The sequence below is a fragment of the Salvelinus sp. IW2-2015 genome, linkage group LG23, assembly GCF_002910315.2.
Source record: "Salvelinus sp. IW2-2015 linkage group LG23, ASM291031v2, whole genome shotgun sequence".
Lineage (NCBI taxonomy): Eukaryota > Metazoa > Chordata > Actinopteri > Salmoniformes > Salmonidae > Salvelinus > Salvelinus sp. IW2-2015.
This window is the reverse complement of record NC_036863.1, coordinates 11,643,972-11,670,619: the sequence shown is the minus strand read 5'-3', so window position 1 is coordinate 11,670,619 and position 26,648 is coordinate 11,643,972. Positions and strand designations below refer to the sequence as shown.

At 42.1% G+C, this 26,648-nt stretch overlaps 1 protein-coding gene across 2 annotated transcripts; it reads right to left on the bottom strand.

The window, feature by feature from the left end:
• Window positions 1–1,581: 1,581 nt before the first annotated feature.
• On the bottom strand, window positions 1,582–26,648 carry LOC111950376 (14-3-3 protein epsilon). 2 transcript variants are annotated; one of them, XM_023967911.2, is made up of 6 exons: window positions 26,410–26,648; window positions 7,609–7,808; window positions 7,236–7,342; window positions 6,466–6,672; window positions 4,977–5,113; window positions 1,582–1,854 (listed from the first exon to the last, which is right to left on the bottom strand). In XM_023967911.2, exons 1-6 carry the CDS (start codon window positions 26,471–26,473, stop codon window positions 1,802–1,804), a joined length of 768 nt encoding a protein of 255 aa, XP_023823679.1. In that variant the 5' UTR covers window positions 26,474–26,648; the 3' UTR covers window positions 1,582–1,801. The 2 variants fall into 2 exon arrangements, with proteins under 2 accessions (XP_023823679.1, XP_023823680.1); XM_023967912.2 differs by lacking the exon at window positions 1,582–1,854 and adding an exon at window positions 4,562–4,608.

Here is a 26,648-nt window from a genome sequence, read left to right as displayed (position 1 = left end):
GCGGCAGCAGACTTTGTGAAAATTAATATTTGTGTCATTCTCAAAACTTTTGGCCACGACTGTAGTTTCAAACGGGAATATAATTAAATAGTAGGACTGCGCTGCCCTCTAGTGGCTATGTAATGATTAAGGAATATAAATAATTGTGAAGGCCACCTGTACAAATAAGTTTGGCCAGGAGGATGCAAAGTTAAAGAATAGACAGATAAATGCTCTACAAAATGCATTCTATTATTTTCTGTCATAGCTAATAGGAAATCATGTCAACTCTAGTAATTACATTTCTAGTTGCAACATTGTGAACATTTCACCTTATTGCATAGTGAATACACCCCTGACCCTAAGTACAAGTAATCCGTGGGGCTGAAAACAAGATACCTTATTAGATGGCTTCCCAAAAGTGTGTATTCTTCTGTTGCTTTTCCCTCTTTTCTTGATCCAACCTACGCACTCCAATGGAAAATGATCCACATAATCAAAACAGTTTACGCTGTTACTGTCGGAGGGTAAGACACTTATTTCCTGATCAGTTCACTGAATGAGCACCTTACCCTTAGATGACAGTAACAACAGAAGGTAAACTGTCAAAGGTAAAACTTATCAGTCTTTGGCTAAAGACAGTACAGCGAATTTGAATCGAAAAATGACACCACAGGTGCATTTTAATGTAAGTTTCTTTTTTTTATTTGAAGTTTAAATGTTAATTTCCATGCTGTGTTTCAGTAAGAAGACAGACGGGGCGTGTGGGTCCAGTCAGAATATCCAGTAGTACAAATCAGATTCAAGCTACACATACTGAACAGAAGAGAAAATAAGGGGGCAGGACAGAGGGAGAAAGAGAACATTCTGGAACAGAGGGGCAATACAAGATAACATAAGCAGGTTTCTTTTTTTAAACAGTTTTTTTACGGTGCCAATGCAAACCTGCTTTACCTCACATAAGAGAGATGGAGAAACTTCGCGCTCCTTGTTTATTTTTTTACACTGCTACAAGCCATCGTCTCTATACGTCAGCAACCAGTACAAAAGCAGCGCTACAGACTGCAGAACAATGCGTGGTCCATGCCTCGGACCTGAGTGGTGATCGCAAAGAAAGAGATGCTCGGGGGAGGTTCTGCTATCGTCATTGATAAGTGTCTGGCAATGAGAGAGGAGAAACACAAAGGGCACTTCGTTCCTTCTAAAAAGCTTTAAGTCCCTTTTAAAAACAGTCAAAAGCCGCCACCATCCCTAATTTGCGACCAAAGGCTTAGACGACTAGAGTAAAGTAGCACGAAGACATCAATCAGTTCTAGAAAAAGAGAGTTACAGCAAACGTTTGTGTTTTAAAAATCAAGTCAGCGAGCGCGTGAACGTTGACGACTGCAGGCAAGCACACTTGGCAACTGATGACACAGCAAAAATGAAAACAAAAAAAAACGTGAAGATAAATGACATGACCCTTACATGGCCAGGCTTGCAACAGGAGATACTTTTTTATATATATATATATATATAAAAAAGTAACACCCAGGAACAGCTCGAAGCTTTAGCTTGTATATTTTCTCTTGTGTTTAAATGCGGAAGTTATTATTTCCAATGAAATGGGCTATTTTTAATCTTTATTTTTTTATAAAAGAAAAAACCAGAAGAACTGACAGACAGATAGAGTGATAGTGAACAAGAAAAGGGGTAAAAGAGCGAGTTGGCATCGGCGTAAAAGCCGAGTTTGGGAGCTCTCACTGACACCATAGTTGGAACTGGGGCTAGCAGGCGGAGAGGGGAGGGGTAGGGAGGGGTGTCTCGTATTGGCCGTGAAGTCTCACTGGGTCTCATCCTCCACATCTTGCAGAGCTTCTTTATTCTGTTCTTCACCTGAAGAGAGAGGCACATGTATTCCATTTAATTGTATATTTGTAATCTTCATCATTCAAAGCCAGTGTTATTTTCACCACAAACATAAATGGACAAAAGAAAGTCCAGAGCCCACCCACTGTTACCATAGCAACAGGGAGGTGAGGTTTAAAGTGATATGGTCTTCAGGGGAGGAGTGATTAGTAAAGTTAGGTGGTGATGGGTGAGTGAGATTGGCTGAGGAAGGGAAAGGGGCATACCTAGTCAGTTGTACAACTGAAAGCGCCTTCCACATTTAATCCAACCCCTCTGAATCAGAGAGGTGCGGGGGGGCTGCCATAAAATCGACATCCACGTCTTCGGCACCCGGGGAACTGCCTTGCTCAGGGGCAGAACGACAGGTTTTTACCTTGTCAGCTCGGGGACTCGATCTTTCAGTTAATGGCCCAACGCTCTAAGACCACCAGAGTCAAAGACTCCAAGATTAAGGTCCACTAGGTATAGATCTAAGATCTGCTTTCCCTCCCCCAATCATAACCTTTAAGGGATAGTGCTTTGTTCTACTTACCCAAACATACCATTTTGTTTCAGCGTGCAATGTGAAGGAAGTTAGCTGTAGTTTCGAAAACCAATGCTAGAGCCATGAGCATTACAATTATAAAATTGCCATTTGGTGTTCAGTGTATGCCAGCAAAATGTGTGATATGAATGCCTTCAGGTCAATGGGAGAGATAACATACCGATACTACTTTCGCTACAAAGGCGTTGGAAAACCCACCCACGAGTCATGTTGCACAAAAAGGTTCATTCAAAACACATTGGTGGTTGGCAGGAGAATGTACATAGTGGCATCAGAAAGTTTTCATGCCGCATGACTTATTGCACATTTTGTTGTGTTACAGCCTGAATTTTAAATGTAATACATTAATATTGTGTCACTGATCTACACACAATAACCCATAATGTCAGTGGAATTTGTTTGTAGAAGTTACAACTTCAAAGCTGAAATGTCTTGAGTCAATAAGTGTTCAACCCCTTTGTAATAGCAAGCCTAAATAAGTTCAGGAGTAAATGTGCTTAACAAATCACATAATAAGTTAAATGGACTCATTAATGTTCAATAATAGTGGTTAACATGATTTTTGATTGACTACCCATCTCTGTATCCCACATACACAATTATGTTAGGTCCCTCAATCGAGTAGTGAATTTCAAGCACAGATTCATCCACCAAGACCAGGGAGGTTTTTCAATGCCTCTCAAAGGGCACCGATTGGTAGATGTGTAAAAAATATATATAAAGCAGACACTGAATATCCCTTTGAGCATGGTGAAGTTATTAATTAGGCTTTGGATGGTTTATCAATAAACCCAGTCACAACAAAGATACAGGCATCCTTCCTAACTCAGTTGCCAGAGAGGAAGGAAACCGCTTAGGGATTTTACGAGGCCAATTGTGATTTTAAAACAGAGTTTAATGGCTGTTATAGGAGATAACGGAAGTTGGATCAACATTGTAGTTACTCCACAATACTAACAAATGACAGAGTGAAAAGAAGGAAGCCTGTAGAGAATTTTAAAAATCCAAAACATGCATCCTGTTTGCAATAAGGCACTAAAGTAATACTGCAAATGTGGTAAAGAATTTAGCTTTTTGTCCTGAATACAAAGCATTATGTTTGGGTCAAAACCAACTGAACACGTCACTGAGTACCACTCTCCATATTTTCAAGCATGGCAGTAGCTGCATCATGTTATGGGATTGCTTGTCATCGACAAGGACTAGTGAGTTCTGGATACAAATAAATGGAATACAGTCATAAGCACATGCAAATTCTTAGAGGAAAACCTGGTTCAGTCTGCCTTCCAACAGATACTAGGAGACAAATGCACCTTTCAGCAGGACAATAACCTAAAACACAAGGCCAAATCTACACTGGAGTTGCTTTAGAAGACAACAATGTTCCTGAGTGGCCTAGTTACAGTTTTTACTTAAATCTACTTAAATATGTATTTAATCCATTTTGAATTTAGGCTGTAACAAAAAGTGGAATAAGTCACAGGGTATAAATACATTCTGAAGGCACTAGTGCTAGTGTGCAAACCAGTAACAAGACAAATATCTTTATTCTTCACACTGCAAAATGTCAAAAGCCTCAGTAAAGATTTGATAGCTAGCAAATGCCTTTCGGGCCACCTAGGCTGGTTGCTTAGGAAGGTTTCCATAGAGATGGCACAGCCATCTAACTTGGTAAAGAATTAAAGCAGCGAGTCTAACAAAGGTTCAGAATCTACGAAGATCAAAAATAGAAACTATAATAAGGTGCCTAATTAGTGCCTACGAGATGCTACATGCAGTTGGTGTGGACGACAGCACAGTGTTGATGTGCATCAACTGCATGTTTGCAGATTTACGAGTGACAAACAGGGTCCCAAGGATTTGGTGTGATTACTGAGTGTATCATGTTCAGCCATAATAATAAGTGGAATACCTAAACTCTAGCCCAAAACCAGACAGTGTTGGTAAAAATTGCATTGCAGTGAGTAAGACAGTGACACTAACCACACAGCACTCAAATGTTTCGAGTTCCACAACATTTTACTACAGTGTGAATTAATTAACCCGGCGCTGGAAGATGCAGAGAAAAAGTGTTAGTGAAGTCTGATTGACAAAGCAAGAGGGATGCCCAAGACAGGAGAAAGATGACTTACAAAATACAGTTCTATCGAGGGAATGGGGGGGGGGGGGGGGGGGGGGGCGTTGTCCTTAAGAATCTACACAGTGGAAGATGGAGACATGAGAGAGAGCCTTGAACATGAGTACATCTCAGACAAAGGGATAAAGACTGTAAAAGAGAAAAAGGTGAAACAAAAAGATAGAGAAAAAGAGAAATAGAAAGAGAGCTGGAGAAAGATAGAGGTAGCGCTGCTGAGGTTAGAGAAAAACCACTGTGCTGAGGGGGGAGATAAAGGGTTGGTGAGGTCAACTCTCCAACCCTAAGAGCACACAGCACCAGCACAGCAGTGTGTGCTGTCAATAGGTGGAAAACATCCATCCCCCACGTGACCAGACGCTGCAGTGTGTTTAGTCCTTGAACTGTATTGTTCTACATATAATAGGTGAAGAAGCATGGAACGCTCACCGTCTCCCTGCATATCTGAAGTCCATAGTGTCAGGTTGTCGCGTAGCAACTGCATGATGAGTGTGGAGTCCTTGTAGCTCTCCTCGCTCAGCGTGTCCAGTTCTGCAATGGCATCGTCAAACGCCGCCTTCGCCAACCTGAGGGCAACAGCGTGGGCAGAGAGGGAGGGTCAAAGGTTGGATTTTACAGTGTGTCCAAGTCACATCAACAATTTGCTGAACATTAGTCAACATGTCTTGGTATGGAGCATACAATAACATGTCTTGATAAATAAAAAAGATATCATATTACTAGCCAGGACATCAGGTGACTTTAATGTACTGTATAGGAGAGACTATTGCATGCCCAGTCTGAAATAAAGGCATGGGCGGCATACCGCATATACCATATATCAGGGTATTTGGAAAAAGCCACGGTAAGGTTTTTCAAAACCGTTGAAACTATTTCTTTGAACTTTTTCCAATAAAAGTATCTACAAATATAACAATTTAAGTTAATACCTGCAGTCAACTTGTACAATACGTTAGGACATAAAGCAGACTGCGGTTTTATGTCACTGTTCACTTTATAAAACTTACCCTAGTTCCCCAGAACAGAAGGAGCCAGTCACATGTTTGTTTGTAAATAGCACAACGGGAGAAAGGAAGCTGGTGAGTCCATAGCATTATATATGCATCGGCGAGTCTGTGTGCGGCGCACGAGGTGATGAAGTTACACTTGTATGCAATTCACTACTAAGTGTTTGCCATCAGAAGTCAAAGAGCTCTGGAGGAGTTCTGTACAGCTGACATTATTTCCCCGGTGCTTCCAACTAGCATTTAATTATTCTCCCATCTGCTCCGTGTACACATGCTGCTCTTCCTTCAAAGAAGGATGCATCCCAATTTTTTTCATTTGCACAATCTCCTGTTCACGTTCACTTGTAAATGTCCACACTCACCAAAAATGACATTTGGTAGCTACTTGCTATGCTTGTATAACCTTCTGAGCTGGATTTGCCAGTCTTTGCAATTAGTTGATGTTTGGTTTTGCTGTGATTTTGCTATTTGTTTGTGCTAATTTTGTTCGCATTTTGTTCGCATTGGTAATAGAAGGCCAATGGCATTTTGTTGTATTTTTTAACACCCCCTTGTGTGCTATGCCGGTAATTCAATAACTCCCAGGATGAGAGAAGGATGTTATGACGATATAAAATGTGGATACCGCCCAAGCCTAGTAGACATGATGCAGCACTAGATAAGGATGTCCAAAAAACCTAATCAAATCAGAACTCAATCTGTTTCTTTGAAAATGTTACTAAAAGACTAACACCTGGTACTGCAGAAAAACACTCCGTAAGGCATAGCAAAAAATAAATAAATACATAAAAAAAAAATGTAATCAGGCCTCCTGCTTGTGCATTATTACACACTCACAATCGCTTTCTATTTGAAACATGGAGGGGAGTGAAAAGACGAGAAGAGTGGGGAGAAAAGATGAGGGGGCCCACCTGCATGCGCGGTCGGGGGAATTGAGGATTTCATAATAAAATACGGAGAAGTTGAGCGCCAGTCCCAGGCGGATGGGGTGTGTCGGTGGGAGTTCGATCATGGCGATGTCGCTTGCAGCTTTGTACGCAACCAAGCTGTTCTCTGCCGCCTCCTTTCGGTCGTTGCCCGTGGCAAACTCTGCCAGGTACCTGTGGTAGTCTCCCTTCCTGAGGAAAAAAGGGAGAACGAGACCACTTATTTCAACCTCACAAAACATTCAATCAATCCATGGTCTGCGTATGTTAACATATGAATATTCTTAACAGACAAGCATGGCTTGTGGGTTGAGAAAACTCTGCATAATTCTATGAATGAACCCTATGTACAAAAAGGAGCTAATTCTCTTACTGTCATGCAGCCCTTGAAACTGGTATGTGGACACTTAAGCCTACTCCTTGACCAGGACTAGACTTGCTAGAGAGACTAACCCTGCGTCCCAATATTCCACATTTACCCTGAAGTATGCACTTCCGCACTCCCCTATTTGGATTTTAAAGGATTGGTGTAAGAGCCCTTGCTTACACCAATTGTGTGCTTTTAAATTCATGTGTGGTAGCGCACAAGTGCACAGTTCAGGGCAAAGGGTGAAGCATTGAGAAGCAGATGTTTTCACACACAGAGCACGAGAGAGCAGAGACACTTTTCTCATGTTACTAGAACAGTCAGGGCATAGATATTAGCTGCTGTGCGCTAAATAGTTTTTCAAAAGCTGTCCCATCCGCAGACGTACATTTTGTAGTAGAAAACCTTTGATTCTCCAGTGTTTGCTGCTGGAATGAGGTGCTTGTCCAGTACATCCAGAATGTCATTACAGATTGATTTCAGCTCAGTCTCCACCTGCAGAGCAGACAAAACACACAACACCTGTTGGCAACAAACTCAAGGAGAACAGACAAAAACAACTCAACTTTAAAGTCTATTACTTAATCATAACCCTTTGAACGACCTCTTTAAAAATTAAACATTAAATAAAAAGGCCCCAGAGTATAAACCTCTACTTTGAAAGGAGCCACACACCATCCCTATCTAACTAACATTTCAACATTAAGCCGCCCTTATCAGGGTTCTCCTCTACTATCACCGTCCACGTTCCCGTGGCTCACCGTTTGCCTGTATTCCCGGATCATCTTCAGTTTGTCTTCGCCTCCTTTGTTCTCCTCCTTCTGTTCAAGGCTGCTGATTATCCTCCAGGACGCTCTTCTGGCTCCGATCACGTTCTTGTACGCCACCGACAGCAGGTTCCGCTCCTCCACCGTCAGCTCCACGTCCATGCCCGCCACGTTCTTCATGGACTCCACCATTTCTGACAGAGAGAGAAAAGACTGAACCTAAACCATCAAACACCCTGCCTTCAATAAGTTACGAACAATTCGTTCTGTTCTGGATTTTGTCTGTTTTTTGCTGGCAGCAATTACACAAGAACATAGAAAATCTGGACAATGTAGATTTGGGCTAGGGAATAGATCAATTTCTATTATGTATGAATGGAGGAAATGTTCAGAAAGCAGGAAATCCTGATTAATAAAGACAAATTATCCCTGACAGAATAACATGTAGGGTTGGGTGGTATCCAGATTTTCATTTCCTCATTCTCTCATTCTGGGATTTATGGCATTACCAGCTTAGTACACAAGGGGAGCCATAAAATGGGCATTAATTACCAGAATGCTAACAAAATTTGCACATTTCCATGGAGGCTGCTAGCTAAATATTTTAATGAGCGCAACAACAAAAAAAAATGCTAAAATAGCCAATGCAGCTCAAAGTTATGTATAGGTAGGAGCTACTGAATATCATTTTTGGTGAGTTTGGACATTTACAAGTGAATATAAATGAGACATTGTGCAAATGAATAAACGTTTGAGACATGCTTGTCTGAAGGAAGAACTCTGGAGGAGCATGTGTACATGCGTGGAGTCTGTAGGGCAACGCGTCTGCCTGCTCTGCTCGGAGAAGAGGGGTAGGCGTAGACGGGCCGTGAACAGAAGAGAAAAGCAGATAACTCACCCAAAGGGCTTTAACTTCTCAAACACGGCAGAAAGCGAAACACAATATGATGCCCCTTCACCTTAATTCAACCACTTACTTAGATAACTAGCAAGTTAAACTTAAGGGTTGTAATAAAGTAGAATTCATCACTTTTCACACAGGAAAATATATAAAATGCATAAGAAATCTTGCTGCATTTTGTAAATGCAGATCTAAAAACGCTTCTTATTGCCATTTCTGCTCGGCCTCAGACTAATTTTGTTCTTCAGTTGCACTTCACTTGGATGAGAATTCACAAATGGGCATTCTAAGAGCAGATAGCTACACAACAGTCAGTGTTCTACTTCTCTCGGTTTAAGCAGCCTACTTTTCTCCGGTAAAATGCAATATTAACTTTATGTAAATTATTTATTGATGAACAGAAATAGGATGGCCTTACATCACTTGAAGAAAAATACAAAACCTTGTGTGGCTTCCAGCCAAATAGCGTTGCAATTCTGTTTTCATCTGATTAAAATGAACCCATTTCTGCAGAATGTGATGCACTAAAGTATTTTCTGCAAAGGAAAACTTGCACGTCTATGATCACAATTGAGAGAAAAAGAAAAAAACATTCAATATAAAACGCAACCCGTCAACACACAGCTGGACTCCCCTGCTCCCCTGAAATACCCCACCCAAGCCTACAGACATGTCATACAGAAAACACAGCACACAGTATTTATCCACGCTTACAGGAACACTGATGGAAATGATAGGTGTTAAGGCTTTGTTGGTGCTTATGAGATGTAATTAGCAAGTATTTTGGGCTGGACCAACCGAACTTCTCAGCGTAAGTAAAGACCGACTCCTTGAAACCAGGGCTGAAGTGGATCAACGTATAACAGAGCATTTGATCTGGGCCACTAACGGTTCCATAAGCAGTGTGTGAATGAGTCAGGACACTTGCTGCCTCATGAACAAACAGACTTGTGAATCAGTCTATGAATACGCAAATAGCCACTACCACTGTACAGTACTGGTCTATAAGGCTCACCACAAGCAGTTACACAGCCATTACCAAACCTAAAGCCTAAAAAGATGGGCTACACAGCCATTATGATGGAAGATCTGACAAGAGCTACTAGTACGACTGATCCTTATCTTAGCCGAGTACTAGTCCTTAGCCGCACATGACATACCAAGAAGAACCCAAATATCCAAATCAAAAGGAGGAACAGGGGCCAATATCGAGCATTACGGTTTTCCATGCCAGTCATTTCAAACCTCATACCACTGACCTTTAACACCGAGCTTGTTACCAGGCAACCCAAAGGTCAGGGTCTGCGCTGGTGTATTGGGGGGAGACAAAACAATGCTTGAGTTCTGATGTAAGCCAATTTCTTTGAGTGGTTGTAATGTGTATTTTAGTGGTCGCTCTCGTAAAATAGATTTTCATCTATGAGAATAACCTTTATTAAGTATATAAAGGCTGAACGCAACTTCGATATACAAAACCCATGACTACGGATACAAATTTCAGTCAATTCTGCTGCGACAATTCTGCTGCGACTAACCAACCCTTATTAACCGGTAAAAAAAAATCTAAACAGTAAAATGACGTGACCAACAGAAAATAGTATGCATGCATGCAAGATAAGGCATTAAGAACTAAATTAAAACATGCAATAGCAAGCCTATCATCTTACAGTCAAAAGGCTATAGCCTATTATTGAACATGCAACTGCTGTAATGAAGCAGCTAAAAAAAACTGTTCTGAACAGTGCACCTAATGCAAGCCATTCCATGACAGATGAACAATTCTGTTTGAAACTTAGAAAGAGGGGGAGTCTAATACAAACAACTAGGAAGGCTTGCTAATATGACTAGCATTGGGCATTTTGTTTCTGGACAATGAAAGAAGTTGATATGAACAAGAGAAATACTGGTTGAGTAATAAGTCTGTATAAAATAATTGTCTCCACAATTTTATGGTTGGATTTTGGCTAGGTTACTTTGAAGCAAGGCAAGACATTCTTCATTAGCTTAAGTAAAACATTCAGGGTTCAAACAATTATACTGCCTGAAGCTCACATAGCAAAGTAGTGGGTGACACTCCGATAGCCTGTCTACCACTGACTATAGCCTACACCCTCAAATGGCGAATGGGAGGCACGCGTTAATTACGAGTTGAGAAATGAAAATATATATTTTTTAAATGTAATCGTGGCCATCACGATTGCATTTAGAATTTCTTTATCGCACAATGACAGTTTATAAAAGCACGTTTCATTCCAGTAGCTACTTTGACAGAAGACAAGCCATTCCGCACCTCAAAACTAGGCTCTGTATACTGTGCAGGCGTGATAAGATACGTGACTAACGAAAATACATGCAATTTAATTCCACTAAATTATGCAAATTAACCTATAGATCAATAAGCATAACCAGTTAAATGTATTTTCGGTGGCTAACCATTAACATCCCTAGGAGTAAACCAAAATGGAAAAGTTTGCCTAAGATATTTAATTACATTAATCTGTACTCCTTGCAATGCAAAGACAATGAGACTGGGTTTTCATATACGACGACATTCAGGTGGGATCACAGACTACATACATTGTATAGAACAGCATCACATGGCACATCTCTTACATACCCCATAACGAAAAAGCAAAAGCAGGTTTAGTCATTTTTGCAAACAATAAAACAGATACCTTAATTATCTGTAAAGGCACACACACATGTAAAGGCACACACACCCGTCTATATAAAGTCCCACAGTTGACAGTGCATGTCAGAGCCAAAACCAAGCCATGAGGTCAAAGGAATTGTCCGTAGAGCTCTGAGACAGGATTGTGTCGAGGCACAAATCTGGGGAAGGGTACCAAACATTTCTGCAGCATTGAAGGGCCCCAAGAACACAGAAGCCTTCATCATTCTTAAATGTATGAAGTTTGGAACCACCAAGACTCTTCCTAGAGCTGGCCACCCGGCCAAACTGAGCAATTGGGGGAGAAGGGCCTTGGTCAGGGAGGTGACCAACAACCCGATGGTCACTCTGACAGAGCTCCACAGTTCCTCTGTGGAGATGGGAGAACCTTCCAGAAGGACAACCATCTTTGCAGCAATCCACCAATCAGGTTTTTTTGGTAGAGTGGCCAGAAGGAAGGCACTCCTCAGTAAAAAGGCACATGACAGCCCGCTTGGAGTTTGCCAAAAGGCACCTAAAGGACTCTGACCATGAAAAACAAGATTCTCTGGTCTGATGAAACCAAGATTGAACTCTTTGGCCTGAAAGCCAAGCGTCACATCTGGAGGAAACCTGGCACCATAGTGGTGGCAGCATCATGCTGTGGGGATGTTTTTCAGAGGCAGGGCCTGGGAGACTAGTCAGGATCGAGGGAAAGATGAATGGAGCAAAGTACTGAGAGATACTTGATGAAAACCTGCTCCAGAGACTCTCAGGACCTCAGACTGGGGCGAAGGTTCACCTTCCAACAAGACAATGACCCTACGCACACAGCCAAAACAATGCAGGAGTGGCTTTGGGCCAAGCCTCTGAATGTCCTAGAGTGGCCCAGCCAGAGCCCCAACTTGAACCCGATCGAACATCTTTGGAGAGACCTGAAAATAGCTGTGCAGCGATGCTCCCCATCCAACCTGACAGAGCTTGATGATCTGCAGAGAAGAATGGGAGACACTCCCAAAATACTGGTGGCAAGCTTCATACCCAAGATAACTTGAGGCTGTAATAGCTGCCAAAGATGCTTCAACAAAGTACTGAGTAAAGAGTCTAAATAGTTTTGTAAAACATGATCTGTTTATTTTTTGTGACTATGGGGTATTGTGTGTAGATTGATGAGGGGGAAAAAAATATTTAATCATTTTTAGATTATTTATTTTTTAAGTCCAGGGCTCTGAAAACTTCAAGGGCAATATGTAAAACATCACAGCACAGTTAAAATATGGGTCATGTTCCATCATAGTTATGACTAAAAACATGTATAAGTACCATCTTGATGCAATGTATATCAAAATAAGAAATTACTTTATTCTTGCTATGTAACTGCAAAACCAAAAATATAAGTGCCAAGTATGTAAAATGTGTGTAGTAGAATGTACTTGTAACAAAAGAAAAAGCTGTAAAAACAATGTTAATTTTTGTCCTCAGAGGGGATGCCCCGCCCCAAAACAAATATGTTTTAATGGGTTATCCAAGTCCACAACAATGCTTAAACCAAATCAGGAGACCACTTGAAATCTGGGGAAAATGTTGGGTGTAGTTATCCTTTAACATAGTCTGAGTACCAGTCTCTATAGCCAACATTCCACTTCCTTGAACATCTAATCAAATAGCTACCCAGACTATTTATTGCCCCCTTTCCTCTTTTACACCGCTGCTACTCTGTTGTTATCATCTATGCATAGTAATTTTAATAACTCTACCTACATGTACATATTACCTCGACTAACCAGTAGCCCCCTGTATATAGTCTCGCTATTGTTATTTTACTGCTGCTCTTTAATTACTTGTTACTTTTATTTCTTATTCATTTTTTTGAACTGCATTGTTGGTTTTAGGGGCTCATAAGTAAGCATTTCACGCATGTGATGAATAATATTTTATTTGTCATTGCCGAAAGGCCAGTCTCTTTTTATTTATTTCACCTTTATTTAACCAGGTAGGCAAATTGAGAACACGTTCTCATTTACAATTGCGACCTGGCCAAGATAAAGCAAAGCAGTTCGACACATACAACACATAGTTACACATGGAGTAAAACAAACATACAGTCAATAATACAGTGAAAAATAAGTCTATATACAATATGAGGTGAGATAAGGGAGGTGAAGGCAAACAAAATATATAAATAAAAATATAAAAAGGCCATGGTGGCGAAGTAAATACAATATAGCAAGTAAAAAAAAAAGAAGAAAAAAAAAGTAGAGTAGAGATAGTAGAGATAGAAAAAGTAGAGAGAAATAATGGGGTGCAAAGGAGCAAAATAAATAAATACAGTAGGTAAAGAGGTAGTTGTTTGGGCTAAATTATAGATGGGCTATGTACAGGTGCAGTAATCTATGAGCTGCTCTGACAGCTGGTGCTTAAAGCTAGTGAGGGTATGAGTCTCCAGCTTCAGTGATTTTTGCAGTTCGTTCCAGTCATTGGCAGCAGAGAACTGGAAGGAGAGGCGGCCAAAGGAGGAATGGCTTTGGGGTGACCAGAGAGATATACCTGCTGGAGCGCATGCTACAGGTGGGTGCTGCTATGGTGACCAGCGGCTGAGATAAGGGGGGCTTTACCTAGCAGGGTCTTGTAGATGACCTGGAGCCAGTGGGTTTGGCGACGAGTATGAAGCGAGGGCCAGCCAACGAGAGCGTACAGGTCTCAGTGTGGGTAGTATATGGGCTTTGGTGACGAAACGGATGGCACTGTGATAGACTGCATCCAATTTATTGAGTAGGGTATTGGAGGATATTTTGTAAATGACATCACCGAAGTCGGGGATTGGTAGGATGGTCAGTTTTAACGAGGGTATGTTTGGCAGCATGAGTGAAGGATGCTTAGTTGCGAAATAGGAAGCCAATTCTAGATTTAACTTTGGATTGGAGATGTTTGATGTGAGTCTGGAAGGAGAGTTTACAGTCTAACCAGACACCTAGGTATTTGTAGTTGTCACATATTCTAAGTCAGAGCCGTCCAGAGTAGTGATGTTGGACAGGCAGGCAGGTGCAGGCAGCGATGGTTGAAGAGCATGCATTTAGTTTTACTTGTATTTAAGAGCAAATGGAGGCCACGGAAGGAGAGTTGTATGGCATTGAAGCTCGCCTGGAGGGTTGTTAACACAGTGTCAAAGGGCCAGAAGTATACAGAATAGTGTCGTGCGTAGAGATGGATAAGAGAATCACCAGCAGCAAGAGCGACATCATTGATGTATACAGAGAAGAGAGTCGGTCCAAAAATTGAACCCTGTGGCACCCCCATAGAGACTGCCAGAGGCCCGGACAACAGACCCTCCGATTTGACACACTGAACTCGATCAGAGAAGTAGTTGGTGAACCAGGCGAGGCAATCATTAGAGAAACCAAGGCTGTCGAGTCTGCCGATGAGGATGTGGTGATTGACAGAGTCAAAAGCCTTGGCCAGGTCAATGAATACGGCTGCACAGTATTGTTTCCTATCGATGGCGGTTAAGATATCGTTTATGACCTTGAGCGTGGCTGAGGTGCACCCATGACCAGCTCTGAAACCAGATTGCATAGCGGAGAAGGTATGGTGGGATTCGAAATGGTCGGTAATCTGTTTGTTGACTTGGCTTTCGAAGACCTTAGAAAGGCAGGGTAGGATAGATATAGGTCTGTAGCTGTTAGGGTCATGAGTGTCCCCCCCTTTGAAGAGGGGGATAACCGCAGCTGCTTTCCAATCTTTGGGAATCTCAGACGACACGAAAGAGAGGTTGAAAAGGCTAGTAATAGGGGTGGCAACAATTTCAGCAGATCATTTTAGAAAGAAAGGGTCCAGATTACCTAGCCCGGCTGATTTGTAAGGGTCCAGATTTTGCAGCTCTTTCAGAACATCAGCTGACTGTATTTGGGAGAAAGAGAAATGGGGAAGGCTTGGGCGAGTAGCAGAGGGGAGGGCAGTGCTGTTGACCGGGGTAGGGGTAGCCAGGTGGTAAGCATGGCCAGCCGTAGAAAAATGCTTATTGAAATTCTCAATTATAGTGGATTTGTCGGTGGTGACAGTGTTTCCTATCTTCAGTGCAGTTGGAAGCTGGGAGGAGGTGTTCTTATTCTCCATGGACTTTACAGTGTCCCAGAACTTTTTTGAATTTGTGTTGCAGGAAGCAAATTTCTGCTTGAAAAAGCTATCCTTGGCTTTTCTAACTGCCTGTGTATATTGGTTTCTAGCTTCCCTGAAAAGTTGCATATCACGGGGGCTGTTCGATGCTAATGCAGAACGCCATAGGATGTTTTTCTGTTGGTTAAGGGCAGTCAGGTCAGGAGAGAACCAAGGGCTCTAGAGGGTATAGCAGGCGGCAACGGTGAGAGACTTGTTTTTAGAGAGGTGGATTTTTAAAAGTAGAAGTTCAAATTGTTTGGGAACAGACCTGGATAGTAAAACAGAACTCTGCAGGCAATCTTTGGAGTAGATTGCAACACCGCCCCCTTTGGCCGTTCTATCTTGTCTAAAAATCTTGTAGTTGGGGATGAAAATGTCAGAATTTTTGGTGGTCTTTCTAAGCCAGAATTCAGACACGGCTAAAACATCCGGGTTGGCAGAGTGTGCTAAAGCAGTGAACAAAACAAACTTAGGGAGGAGGCTTCTAATGTTAACATGCATGAAACCAAGGCTATTACGGTTACAGAAGTCATCAAAAGAGACCGCCTGGGGAATAGGAGTGGAATAGGAGTGGAGCTAGGTACTGCAGGGCCTGGATTCACCTCAACATCACCAGAGGAGGAGTAGGATAAGGGTACGGCTAAAAGCTATGAGAATTGGTCGTCTAGAACGTCTAGAACAGAGAGTAAAAGGACGTTTCTGGGGGCGATAAAATAGCTTCAAGGAATAATGTACAGACAAAGGTATGGTAGGATGTGAATACAGTGGAGGTAAACCTAGGTATTGASTGATGATGAGAGAGATATTGTCTCTAGAAACATCATTGAAACCAGGTGATGTCATCGCATATGTGGGTGGTGGAACTGAAAGGTTGGATATGGTATAGTGAGCAGGGCTAGAGGCCCTACAGTGAAATAAGCCAATAAACACTAACCAGAACAGCAATGGACAAGGCATATTTACATTAAGGAGAGGCATGCTTAATCGAGTGATCAATAAGGGTCCAGTGAGTAGAGGTTGGGGTCACGGCGATCCAGACAGCTGGCCGGGTAGATGGCTATCGGTAGCAAGATAGCATAGGATGGAGGTCTATTTTTAGACACCTCGTGCGTTTCCGTCGGTAGATTAGTGGGGTTCCGTGTGGTAGAGGGGATCAATCCAATTGGCAAAATAGATAGTGACCCAAGAAAAAAAATTGTCCGATATACTTATTCAGATAGCAGCCGATAAGACAGCTAACGATTAGCGGGTCCCAGATGAGCGTTCAGGTAACGTCGCGACGGAGGTGCCAGTTGGATAACTCCCTCGGGCAGATAACGTCGGCAGTCAGTCGTGAAGGCCCGGTGGGGCTTCGTATCTGCAGCACAAAAAAATATATATAATAATAAAGAAATAAAAAAAAATAACCGGGTCCGGATAGGTGACTGTAGCCCAGGAATGGCTGATGGAACTCCTCAGCTGGCTAGCTCCGGAATAATTTAAGTTTGCTCCGGGATCGACGTAAGCCAATAGTCACACGGTTTACAGCTAGCTAGCTGCGAAATCAAGGTGCAAATGTCCAGAGCCTGCGGCTGAAATCCGGGGAAACAGAGGGAAAAAAAGGCCCGGTATGCTCCGGTCCGAGTCGCGTAGCACAAAAGTGCCGGTAGATTATCGAGCTAAAGGAATAGCTGATGACCACAAATGACCACAAAACGTGGGCAGCTGAAACACCAACGCTAGCCAGCAAACCGGCTAGCTTCTGGTTAGCTTTCTGGCTAGATTCTGATTAGCCCCTGGCTAGCATCCACTGTGGATTTTCAGATTTTAGGTAAATAATACTTTTTTTTTTGTAATTGGTGAGGCGGGTTGCAGGAAAGCTTTTGCAGTTGAGTTCTTGGATAATAAAATATATAAAAGATATGCGAAGAAGGTGTAATATATATATATATATACAGGACAAGACAGTACGAGGACAAAAATGACATCTGAACTGCTAAGCCATCTTGGAATGATAAGGCAATCTTTGGCAATCTCAATGTTCAATATGCGCTGGATTAACGGCGGAGTTGCTCATTGGTTGTTGGAAATAACATTAATATTTACATGAAAACATGTGGAGCCTCGGGAAATTGTTTTTGACTGTTAGAAATTCAAATTCTAAACATTTAGCTAGACATGTTGTATTTTGAGGCCTAAAATCAAAACTAATACATTTGGAGGTAGGTATTGCAGTATGTATTGTTGTAAACGTATGAAGAAAAAAATCATTCTTAACTGGATACCGATGTGTTCTGTGGAGAAAATGATAATGCAAATAATGAAACTGTCATTGGAGGATAGCTGTGCGGGGGATTAAATCCTGTTCTCCTCAAGCTCAATTATAAAATGTTCATATTCGAAGATCACAGAAAGGCGAGTCTTTTCAGCATATGACATGGAGTAGAATTGCTAAAGATTCGATGCTCGACTACTAGTGCCCGGGAAGAGCAGCGGTACTACGGTATCTCTACAGAGAAAGAACACTTGACCTGTGACTTCGATGAGTGGGCTAGAGCCGTGCTCAGAGTGACCACTCTCTGGATTGACACAATTTAAAAAAGGTAGGACAGGGAAATGAAACAAACAAGATTTCAGGATATACAGTGCTTTCAGAAAGTATTCATACACATTGTTGCGTTACAGCGTGAATTCAAAAATTGATTACATGGATTTTTTCTCACCCATCTACACACAGTACTCCATAATGACAAAGTGAAAACATGTTTTTAGAAATGTTTATAAATAAAATACAGAAATCTAATTTATATAAGTACTCACATCCTTGAAAACTTTACTTTGTAGAAGCACCTTTGGCAGCAATTACAGCTGTGAGTCTTTCTGTGTAAATCCAAGAGCTTTCCACACCTGGATTGTGCAACATTTGCCCATTTCTATTTTCAACATTCTTCAAGCTCGGTCAAATTGGTTGTTGATCGTTGCTAGACAACCATTTTCAAGTCTTACCATAGATTTTCAAGAAGATTTAAGTCAAAACTAACTTGACCACTCAGAAACATTCATTGTCTTCTTGGTAAGCAACTCTAGTATAGATTTGGCCTTGTGTTTTAGGTTGTAGTCCTGCTTAAAGATGAATTAATCTCCCAGTCTGGTGGAAATCAGACAAGGTTTTCCTCTAGGATTTTGCCTGTGCTTAGCTCCATTCCGTTTCTTTTTTATCCTGAAAAACTCCCCAGTCCTTAACGATTACAAGCACACCCAGGATGCAGCCATCACTATTCTTGAAAATATGGAGAGTGGTACTCAGTAATATGTTGTATTTGCCCCAAATTTAAACACTTTGTATTCAGGGCAAAAATGTAATTGTTTTGCCACATTTTTTTGCAGTATTACTTTAGTGCCTTGTTGCAAACAGACTGCACATTTTAGAATATTTGTATTATGTACAGGCTTCCTTCTTTTCACTCTGTCAATTAGGTTAGTATTGTGGAGTAACTACAATGTTCTTGATTCATCATCAGTTCTCCTGTCACAGATATTAAACTATGTAACCGTTTTAAAGTAACCATTGGCATCGCGCTGAGCGGTTTCCTTCCTCTCCGGCAACTGAGTTAGGAAAGACGCCTGTATCTTTGCAGTGACTGGGTGTATTGATACACCATCCAAAGTGTAATTAATAACTACACTATGCTCATTGGAAAACCTCCCTGGTCTGTGGTTGAATGCGTGGTTGAAATTCACTGCTCAACTGAGGGACCTTACAGATAATTGTATGTGTGGGGTATAGAAATCAAGTTAAATACTATTATTGCAAACAGAGTGAGTCCATGCAACTTGTGACTTGTTTTGAAAATGTTTACTCCAGAACTTTAGGCTTGCCATAAGAAAAGGGGTTTAATACTAGACACAATACATTTCAGCTTTTCATTTAATTAATTTGTAAAAGTGTTGAAAAACACAATTCCACTTTGACATTATGGAGTACCAGTGACCAAATCTCAATGTAATCCATTTTAAATTCAGGCTGTAACACAAAATGTGGAAAAGTTAAGGGGTGTGAATACGGTCTAAAGGCACTAGATTGTAGAAATGTTATGTGTGGGGGACCATGGCGCTCAGGACACACAACAGCTGGCCTTCCATGCATGTGTGGAAGCATCACGTTTAACTAGTGCTCAGCTACTCTGCTGCCCTGATTAGCATGACTCGACGTATTCAGATTCGTTTTAATGAGCACCGCAAGAACACTTGACGTGTCTATAAAAAAAATAACATTGTTAACTGTTCACTCTAAACCCAATTAATCAAGGAAAGAAGGAATACTACTCCATCTCTGGGGGGGGGGGGTGACAGAGGTGGATTGGGGCAGAGGAGTTACCACCACCATTACAACACCACATTGGAATTCATTCAGGTCTGTTGAGTGGCCAGGACCACTGAGCCCAGCCTCCTACTGAGGCTGGGGGCAGTGTATAAGTGCACTTCGTCAAAGAGGCAGCGGCAAGGAGGGGAGGGAGTAAAAAGTAAATGAGCAGTCTCTGCAAAGATCCCCACTAAGCAGAGAGCCCCTGTCTGAGCCATTTGCACAAACATTGGGTCTGGATGACTCGCCTGAGCTGGAGAGGGGTTACGTAAAAGAGAGTGGCGCACTGGTGCCTCGTCTCCTCCCGTCCTTCAGCCCTTATGTCAGGGGGGCTGCATAGGCACATACCACCAGCTCCTACACCCCCACCCCTCTCTCTCTGGTCTGGCTCGACCCCAGCTGTACTATCCGCCTTGCACATTCCTCTGTGCCAAAGGGGGCTCCAGGAGGAATGGCCTGTTCCACAGCAGGCCTGCAGGGGGGGGGGGTCAGTCTGGCTCTGAGCCCCTACAGGGGATTGTCCCCTTTCAGGAGGCCTAACGACAGGAGGGGTGGGGGGTGTCGCCTCTCAACAGTGGCTAGAGCTGGTAGAGAACAGTATCCTGTTTCAGAGCAGAGCAAGAGAGACCAGACTGCCTGGCCCGTGTGTACCGCTGGTGAATCTTTGATAGTAAAATCTAGAAAACTGAAATCAGGTGCTACTACAGCAACTAATGGTATGTCTTTGTATACAGTAGCATTCAGACACCTCGACTTTATCTACATTTTGTTACGTTACAGCCTTATTCTAAAATGGATTAAATAAATGTTTTTCCTCAATCGTGGGGAGAAAGGCCTTGGTCAGGGAGGTGAGGGAGGGACAGGGAGACTAGTTAGGATCGAGGGAAAGATGAAGAGAGCAAAGTACAGAGAGATCCGTGATGAAAACCTGCCACAGAGAGCTCAGGACCTCAGACTGGGGCGAAGGTTCACCTTTCAACAGGACAACCCTAAGCACACAGCCAAGACAACGCAGGAGTGGCTTCAAAGTCTCTGAAGGTCCTTGAGTGGCCCAGCCAGAGCCCGGCGTTAAACCCAATCGAACATCTCTGGACAGACCTGAAAATAGCTGTGCATCGACGCTCCCCATCCAACCTGGCAAGAGCTTGAGAAGATCTGCAGAGAAGAATGAGAGACCTCCCCAAATACAGGTGTGCCAAGCTAGTAGCATCATACCCAAGAAGACTTGAGGCTGTAATCACTGCTAAAGGTGCTTCAACAAAGTACTGAGTAAAGGGTCTGAATACTTATGTAAATGTGATAGTTTACATTTTTGTATACATTTGTAAGCTTTGTCATTATGGGGTATTGTGTGTAGATTGAGGGGGGGAGACTATTTAATACATTATATAATAAGGCTGTAACGTAACAAAATGTGGAAAAAGTCAAAGGGTCTGAATACTTTCTGAATGCACTGTATAACCCAACGACACCAGTCGGAGAGGAGCGTGAACTAACTGTTACTGCTTCTACGGTGAATGCTGAGTACTGCACCTACAGTATTGCTTCGGTACTGCAGTTTAACTGCATCACGGCCGAGAAAGGTAATTCCCGTTGACGGCCCCATAGAGAAGTCAAATTTTAAAAGGCCTAACAAGACACTAGTCATCACCTTTGGGGGGGGAAAAAACATGCATTAACTTATTCAAATTGTTGCCCAGGCCACTCACAGCCGAAGATATTAACATTTTATATTCATGCTCTGAGGTCATGACCCCAGCTAGCCATCGGAAGTGCCGATTACTCCACCTGCCTTTCCAGTGCGCACTGAGTGCTTGAGTGCAGGTGGAGTAATCTCAGTAAGGAAGATGGCAGCAACTACGGAACTGCGTATGCGAAAGTGATTAGATTTCGTTGAAAACAAGAGTTGGCCATATTTGAGGCAGTCTCGTTCTTATTATACCTCAGTGGTCCAAATTCACGTTTCGCCACGCCCATCTAACTAGCTGAGAGTACCTGACGCTGTTCATTGAGTGTTATTGCTAGTCAAATCCTTGGGACATCCCTACACTAAACCCTAACCATAACCAAACCCGAGCCTTAGCCTTCACTAGGGATGTTAACGGTTAACCGTTTAATGGGTTAGCCGCCAAAAACACATTTGACCGGTCATGCTTATCGGTCTATAGGTAAATTAGCATACTTTAGTGGACTTAAATTGGTAGGTGTATTTTTGTTAGTCATGCATCTTACTTATCACACGCACAGCATACAGAGCCTAGCTTGAGGAGCGGAATATCCCATCACCTGTCAGACAGCGCGAAAGTAGCTCCTCGCTGGAGTGAAAGTGCTTTTGTAAGCCCAGTCATTGCACAACAAACAACTCTAAATGCAATCGGGTGTTATCCCATTTGCCATTCGAGTGAGTAGGCTATAGTCAACGGTAGGCAGACTATCAGCATGTCACCTACCACTTTGTGAGCTTGAGGCAGTAATTGTCTGAAAGCTGAACCTTTGACTTTACTTCAGATAATGAGGCATGTCTTACGTTGCTTCAAAGTAGCCTTGCAAAAATCTATCCATAGAAACAGAGGCATTTATTTTATAAAGACTGCCTGATGCCATTAACTAGCATTTCTCTCCTGTTCTGTTGGTTTTCATATCAACTTCTGTTGTCCAGAAGCAAAAAGGCACAACCCTAGTCATATTAGCAACCCATCCTACTGTAGTTTGAGATTTTCATCATCGTCACATATGGAACATTAACCAGTTAATGAGGGTCAGTTACTTGGCAGCAAAATTTACAGAAATGTGCATCCCTAACACTTACTGTAAGCATTTTACACTGAACAAAAATATAAATGCAGCATGTAAAAGTGTTGGTCACATTTCATGAGCTGAAATAAAATATCCCAGAATGATCCATAAGCACAAAAAGCTTCTCAAATGTTGTACATCCCTGTTAGTGAGCATTTCTCCTTTGCCAAGATAATCCATGCGCCGGTCAGTTGTGTCATATCAAGAATCTGATTAAACAGCATGATCATTACGCAAGTGCACCTTGTGCTGTGGACAATAAAGGCCACTAAAATGTGCAGTTTTGTCACCACACAATTTCACAGAAGTCTCAAATTGAGGGAGCGTGCAATTGGCATGCTGACTTCAGGAATGTCCACCAGAGCTGTTGCCAGAGAATTGAATGATATCTCTACCATAAGCCGCCTCCAACGTCAATTTAAAGAATTTGGCAATACGTCCAACCGGCTTCACAATCGCAGATCATGTGTATGGCGTTGTGTGGGCAAGCAGTTTGTGGATGTCAACCTTGTGAAGAGAGTGCCTGGCCCATGGTGGCGGTGGGGTTATTGTATGGGGAGGCATAAGCTACGGACAATGAACACAATTGCATTTTATCAGTGGCAATTTGAATGCACAGATACCGTGACGAGATCCTAAGGGCCACTGTCGTGCTATTCATCCGCTACCATCACCTCATGTTTCAGCATGAGAATGCACGGCCCCATGTCGCAAGGATCTGTATACAATTCCTGGAAGCTGACCATTTCCCAGTTCATCCATGGCCTGCATACTCACCAGACATGTCACCCATTGAGCATGTTTGTGATGCTCTGGATCGACATGCACAACAGCATGTTCCAGTTCCCACCAACATCCAGCAACTTCGCACAGCCATTGAAGAGGAGAGGGACAACATTCTACAATCAACAGCCTAATCAACTCATTGCAAAGGAGCTGTGCCGCGCTGCATTAAGCAAATGGTGGTCACACCAGAGACTGTTTTTCTGATCAAAGCCCCTACCTTTTTTCGTGAAGGTATCTGTGACCAACAGATGCATATCTGTATTCACATTCATGTGAAATCCATAGATTATGGCCAAATGAATTTATTTCAATTGACTGATTGCCTTATATGAACTGAATGTAACTCAGGGCCATCCCAAGGATCCCGGACAGCAAGGACCATTCACTAAGGCAACGCCTGCAGTGAGAGGCAGTGCTTTGCCAGTGGCTAATTTTGTGATTGATTTTTTTCCATTCAAGTGACTACTACCAGAACTCAGTGGTTACAGCCCTCCTATCAATGAAAACAGCTAAATACCAAATAAAACATTGCAAAACTTCCAGGAACGCTTGTGAAACAGACCAAGCCGGGGTTTTAGAAGTCAATGAGAGAAGGGAAAATTCTTCCTTTGTTCTTCATTTTCACAAAGTCTAAAGCCACAACCTAAATTTGAGCCAATGTATTAACTAGCTGAACATGTTATTACTCCAATCTCATGAAAGTGACAAACTGACATGTTTCTATTTTTGTCAACAAATTTATATTGAAGGAGGGTCTCTGATTTGAGGGCCTGCACATGCAGTTTGGTGCGAGACGACCATTAGAAACACGTCATCGGGTCTACACATGAGCTTAGCTAGTCAACTTCGCCATGACATCGCCTACAAGTGTGCTCTGGGATTTCTATTGGAGAAGCAGTTTTAGCCTATCTTCATACTGTACTGTCTTTGCCAATACCTTGAAAATGTGTCCTGTTGTTTTCCAGCTGGAATCGGTGCAGTTTGTCCTCCTTTCCCTACAGTAACAGTATTCCACATTTAAAAATATTTGTGGTTCTCCTAAATTGTATGTGGTGCTTACATTCATGGTTTTTCCTCAAAATTAGGAAATCTTTAGAGGTGTGGTACCTTGACTGTTTATACCGATCTAAAACAACACAAATCTGCGATGCTTTAGGCGAGAAAGAAGCAGTTAAATGCCAGAGAAAGACGCGACTGATGCACATGGGAATAATCTCTGGTTTGTCTCTGACATTCAGAAACTGAGATATGACCTTCTAAAGTTGAGGAGTCAACGATATTAAGACTTGTGTGAATGTTGCCATCAATTGAAGTAATCACTTTCTGTAAAAGAGAATGTTTAATTAAATTGAGGGCTCATATAAATTATCATAAAACATTTGGTAGCTGAATAACATTTGGGCAAAATTGGGTCTAGACTATATTTTCCTTATCCATTATTATTAGTATTATATAGCCTACCTAAAATGTGTCATGAGTCTTGCTAAACTAAATAGAAATGCGCTTCAAATCACAGAGACCTTCAAATTAAACAAAATCAAGCTTTTGGTGTATTTAATATAGACTTCCATAAAAATAAATAAAAATAAAAGGGGCGGAGTGAGCGTGACATTTTTCAAATGTGAAAAACGTGCCCTGTAGAACAAAGGTTGGGAGCCCCTGTATGGCAGAGATCCATATTACAGCAAACTATAACTATCCCTAGATTTGACTACAGCATTATAACAGTGTTGCTCTATTGTAGAAGTATTTAAACTCCACTAAGGGCCAAAGAATGATTAGTACAACAGTTCATTGATGTGGACACCATTGTAAGCCAGGAGCCAAGTAACTAACCCAAGCTTGCCATGTCAAAGCCTGTAACATTGTAACCATATTTGTCTATGTTAGCAAGTGTTATCCAACTTACACTACTAATAAAAATAAACGACAAATGAAACATAACAGCTCATTTGTCAAGGTACTGACTGGCTAGCTGAAACGTGTTGCACTGACTGGCTTGGGATAATGTAATGAGCCAACATTAGCTATCCCCGTTACAACCACACCCACTCGGCTTGCCAGGGACTGCGTTCTTTCCACGGTTAGGCTAATAAGGTAGCTCTCGCTATCTAGCTAGCTATAACATTAAACAAAACTGACAGCTAATGTTAGCGTGTTGAGTTTAATGTTGGCTTGCTAGCTAAGTTAGCTGGCTAACTACATGGCTCTGACGTTAGCTATCTAAATAGCGAAATGTCTCTGGTCGGTAGCTAATGTTAATTGGCTCTGGTTGATATACTGTTTAGCCAATCATGTCAAGGCAACAGTTAACTAACTGGCATCTATAAAGAAAACTAATACCAAGATAATTACCCAACGTGTACTAGCTACTGTAGATAGCTAACTACATGTGTTGCAGAAAACCCGAAACCCAACCCACAAAGCTCTGTCGTCGCAAATGGGTTTGACAGCCTGTGTGCGCGCACACACACGATAGAAAGTTAGCTAGCGTCAAGACCAACTAACTAACTAGATTTACCAAGCTGTAGTTGTTTATCTTATACTGTCACAATAACTAACTATTTCATCATAAATCAGCCAATTGTTTTAGCTAGCTAACAAATTAGCTTGCGGTAACTCATCACCATGGTAGCTAAAGTTGTACAGTAGCTAACGTCTCCTTTATGCATATTATAAAACAGTTAGCCGCCATTGTACCACAGCTAACGTTGCTGACAGGCTATAGTTCACTAGTTAGCAATATTAGTTACAATAGAATAACTAGTTAACGTTAGTTGTATATCCATTGAGGGCCAACAACGACGTCGGAACTTCGGCACCACCAGCAGAAATAACCAACGGTTTCAAGAAAGTAACTAGATATAGCGTATACTGAATGACACATGCTAACGCTGAATGCACAAAAACCCAGTCATACACATGTTAAACATTATTGCTAACTAACATTATTCAGTCAAACAAAACCACTTCTCTAAACGTTAAATGACTAGTTCAGAAACCCTCTTCTCCGCCATTTTGTCTCTACTACGATCTCTAACTAACCATCTTCAACCCACCTCGAAGCCCCCCGTTAGTAGAGTGTGGGGGGGGGGGGGGAGGCAGAGGGAACACGCGAATGAGACTGAGGCATACTCTGCATTGACAGTATATCTCAGCCCTTACCATCGTATCTCTCAGCTTGTTCGGCGAGTTTGGCCTGGTATACTAAATGCTCTCGATCTGCCATGGTGTTCGGGATCGGACTGTCGATGGAGAGCGGATCGAACTTGTGTATGTCTGTCTCAGTCGGCGGTTCTTAGTGGAGCAACTGCAGCGTCCCCACTCTCTAGCTACCGGTAGCAGCAGCACTGGTGTAAAGATGGCGTCGGAACTCCATCCGGGAAACCAACGCAATCCATGAC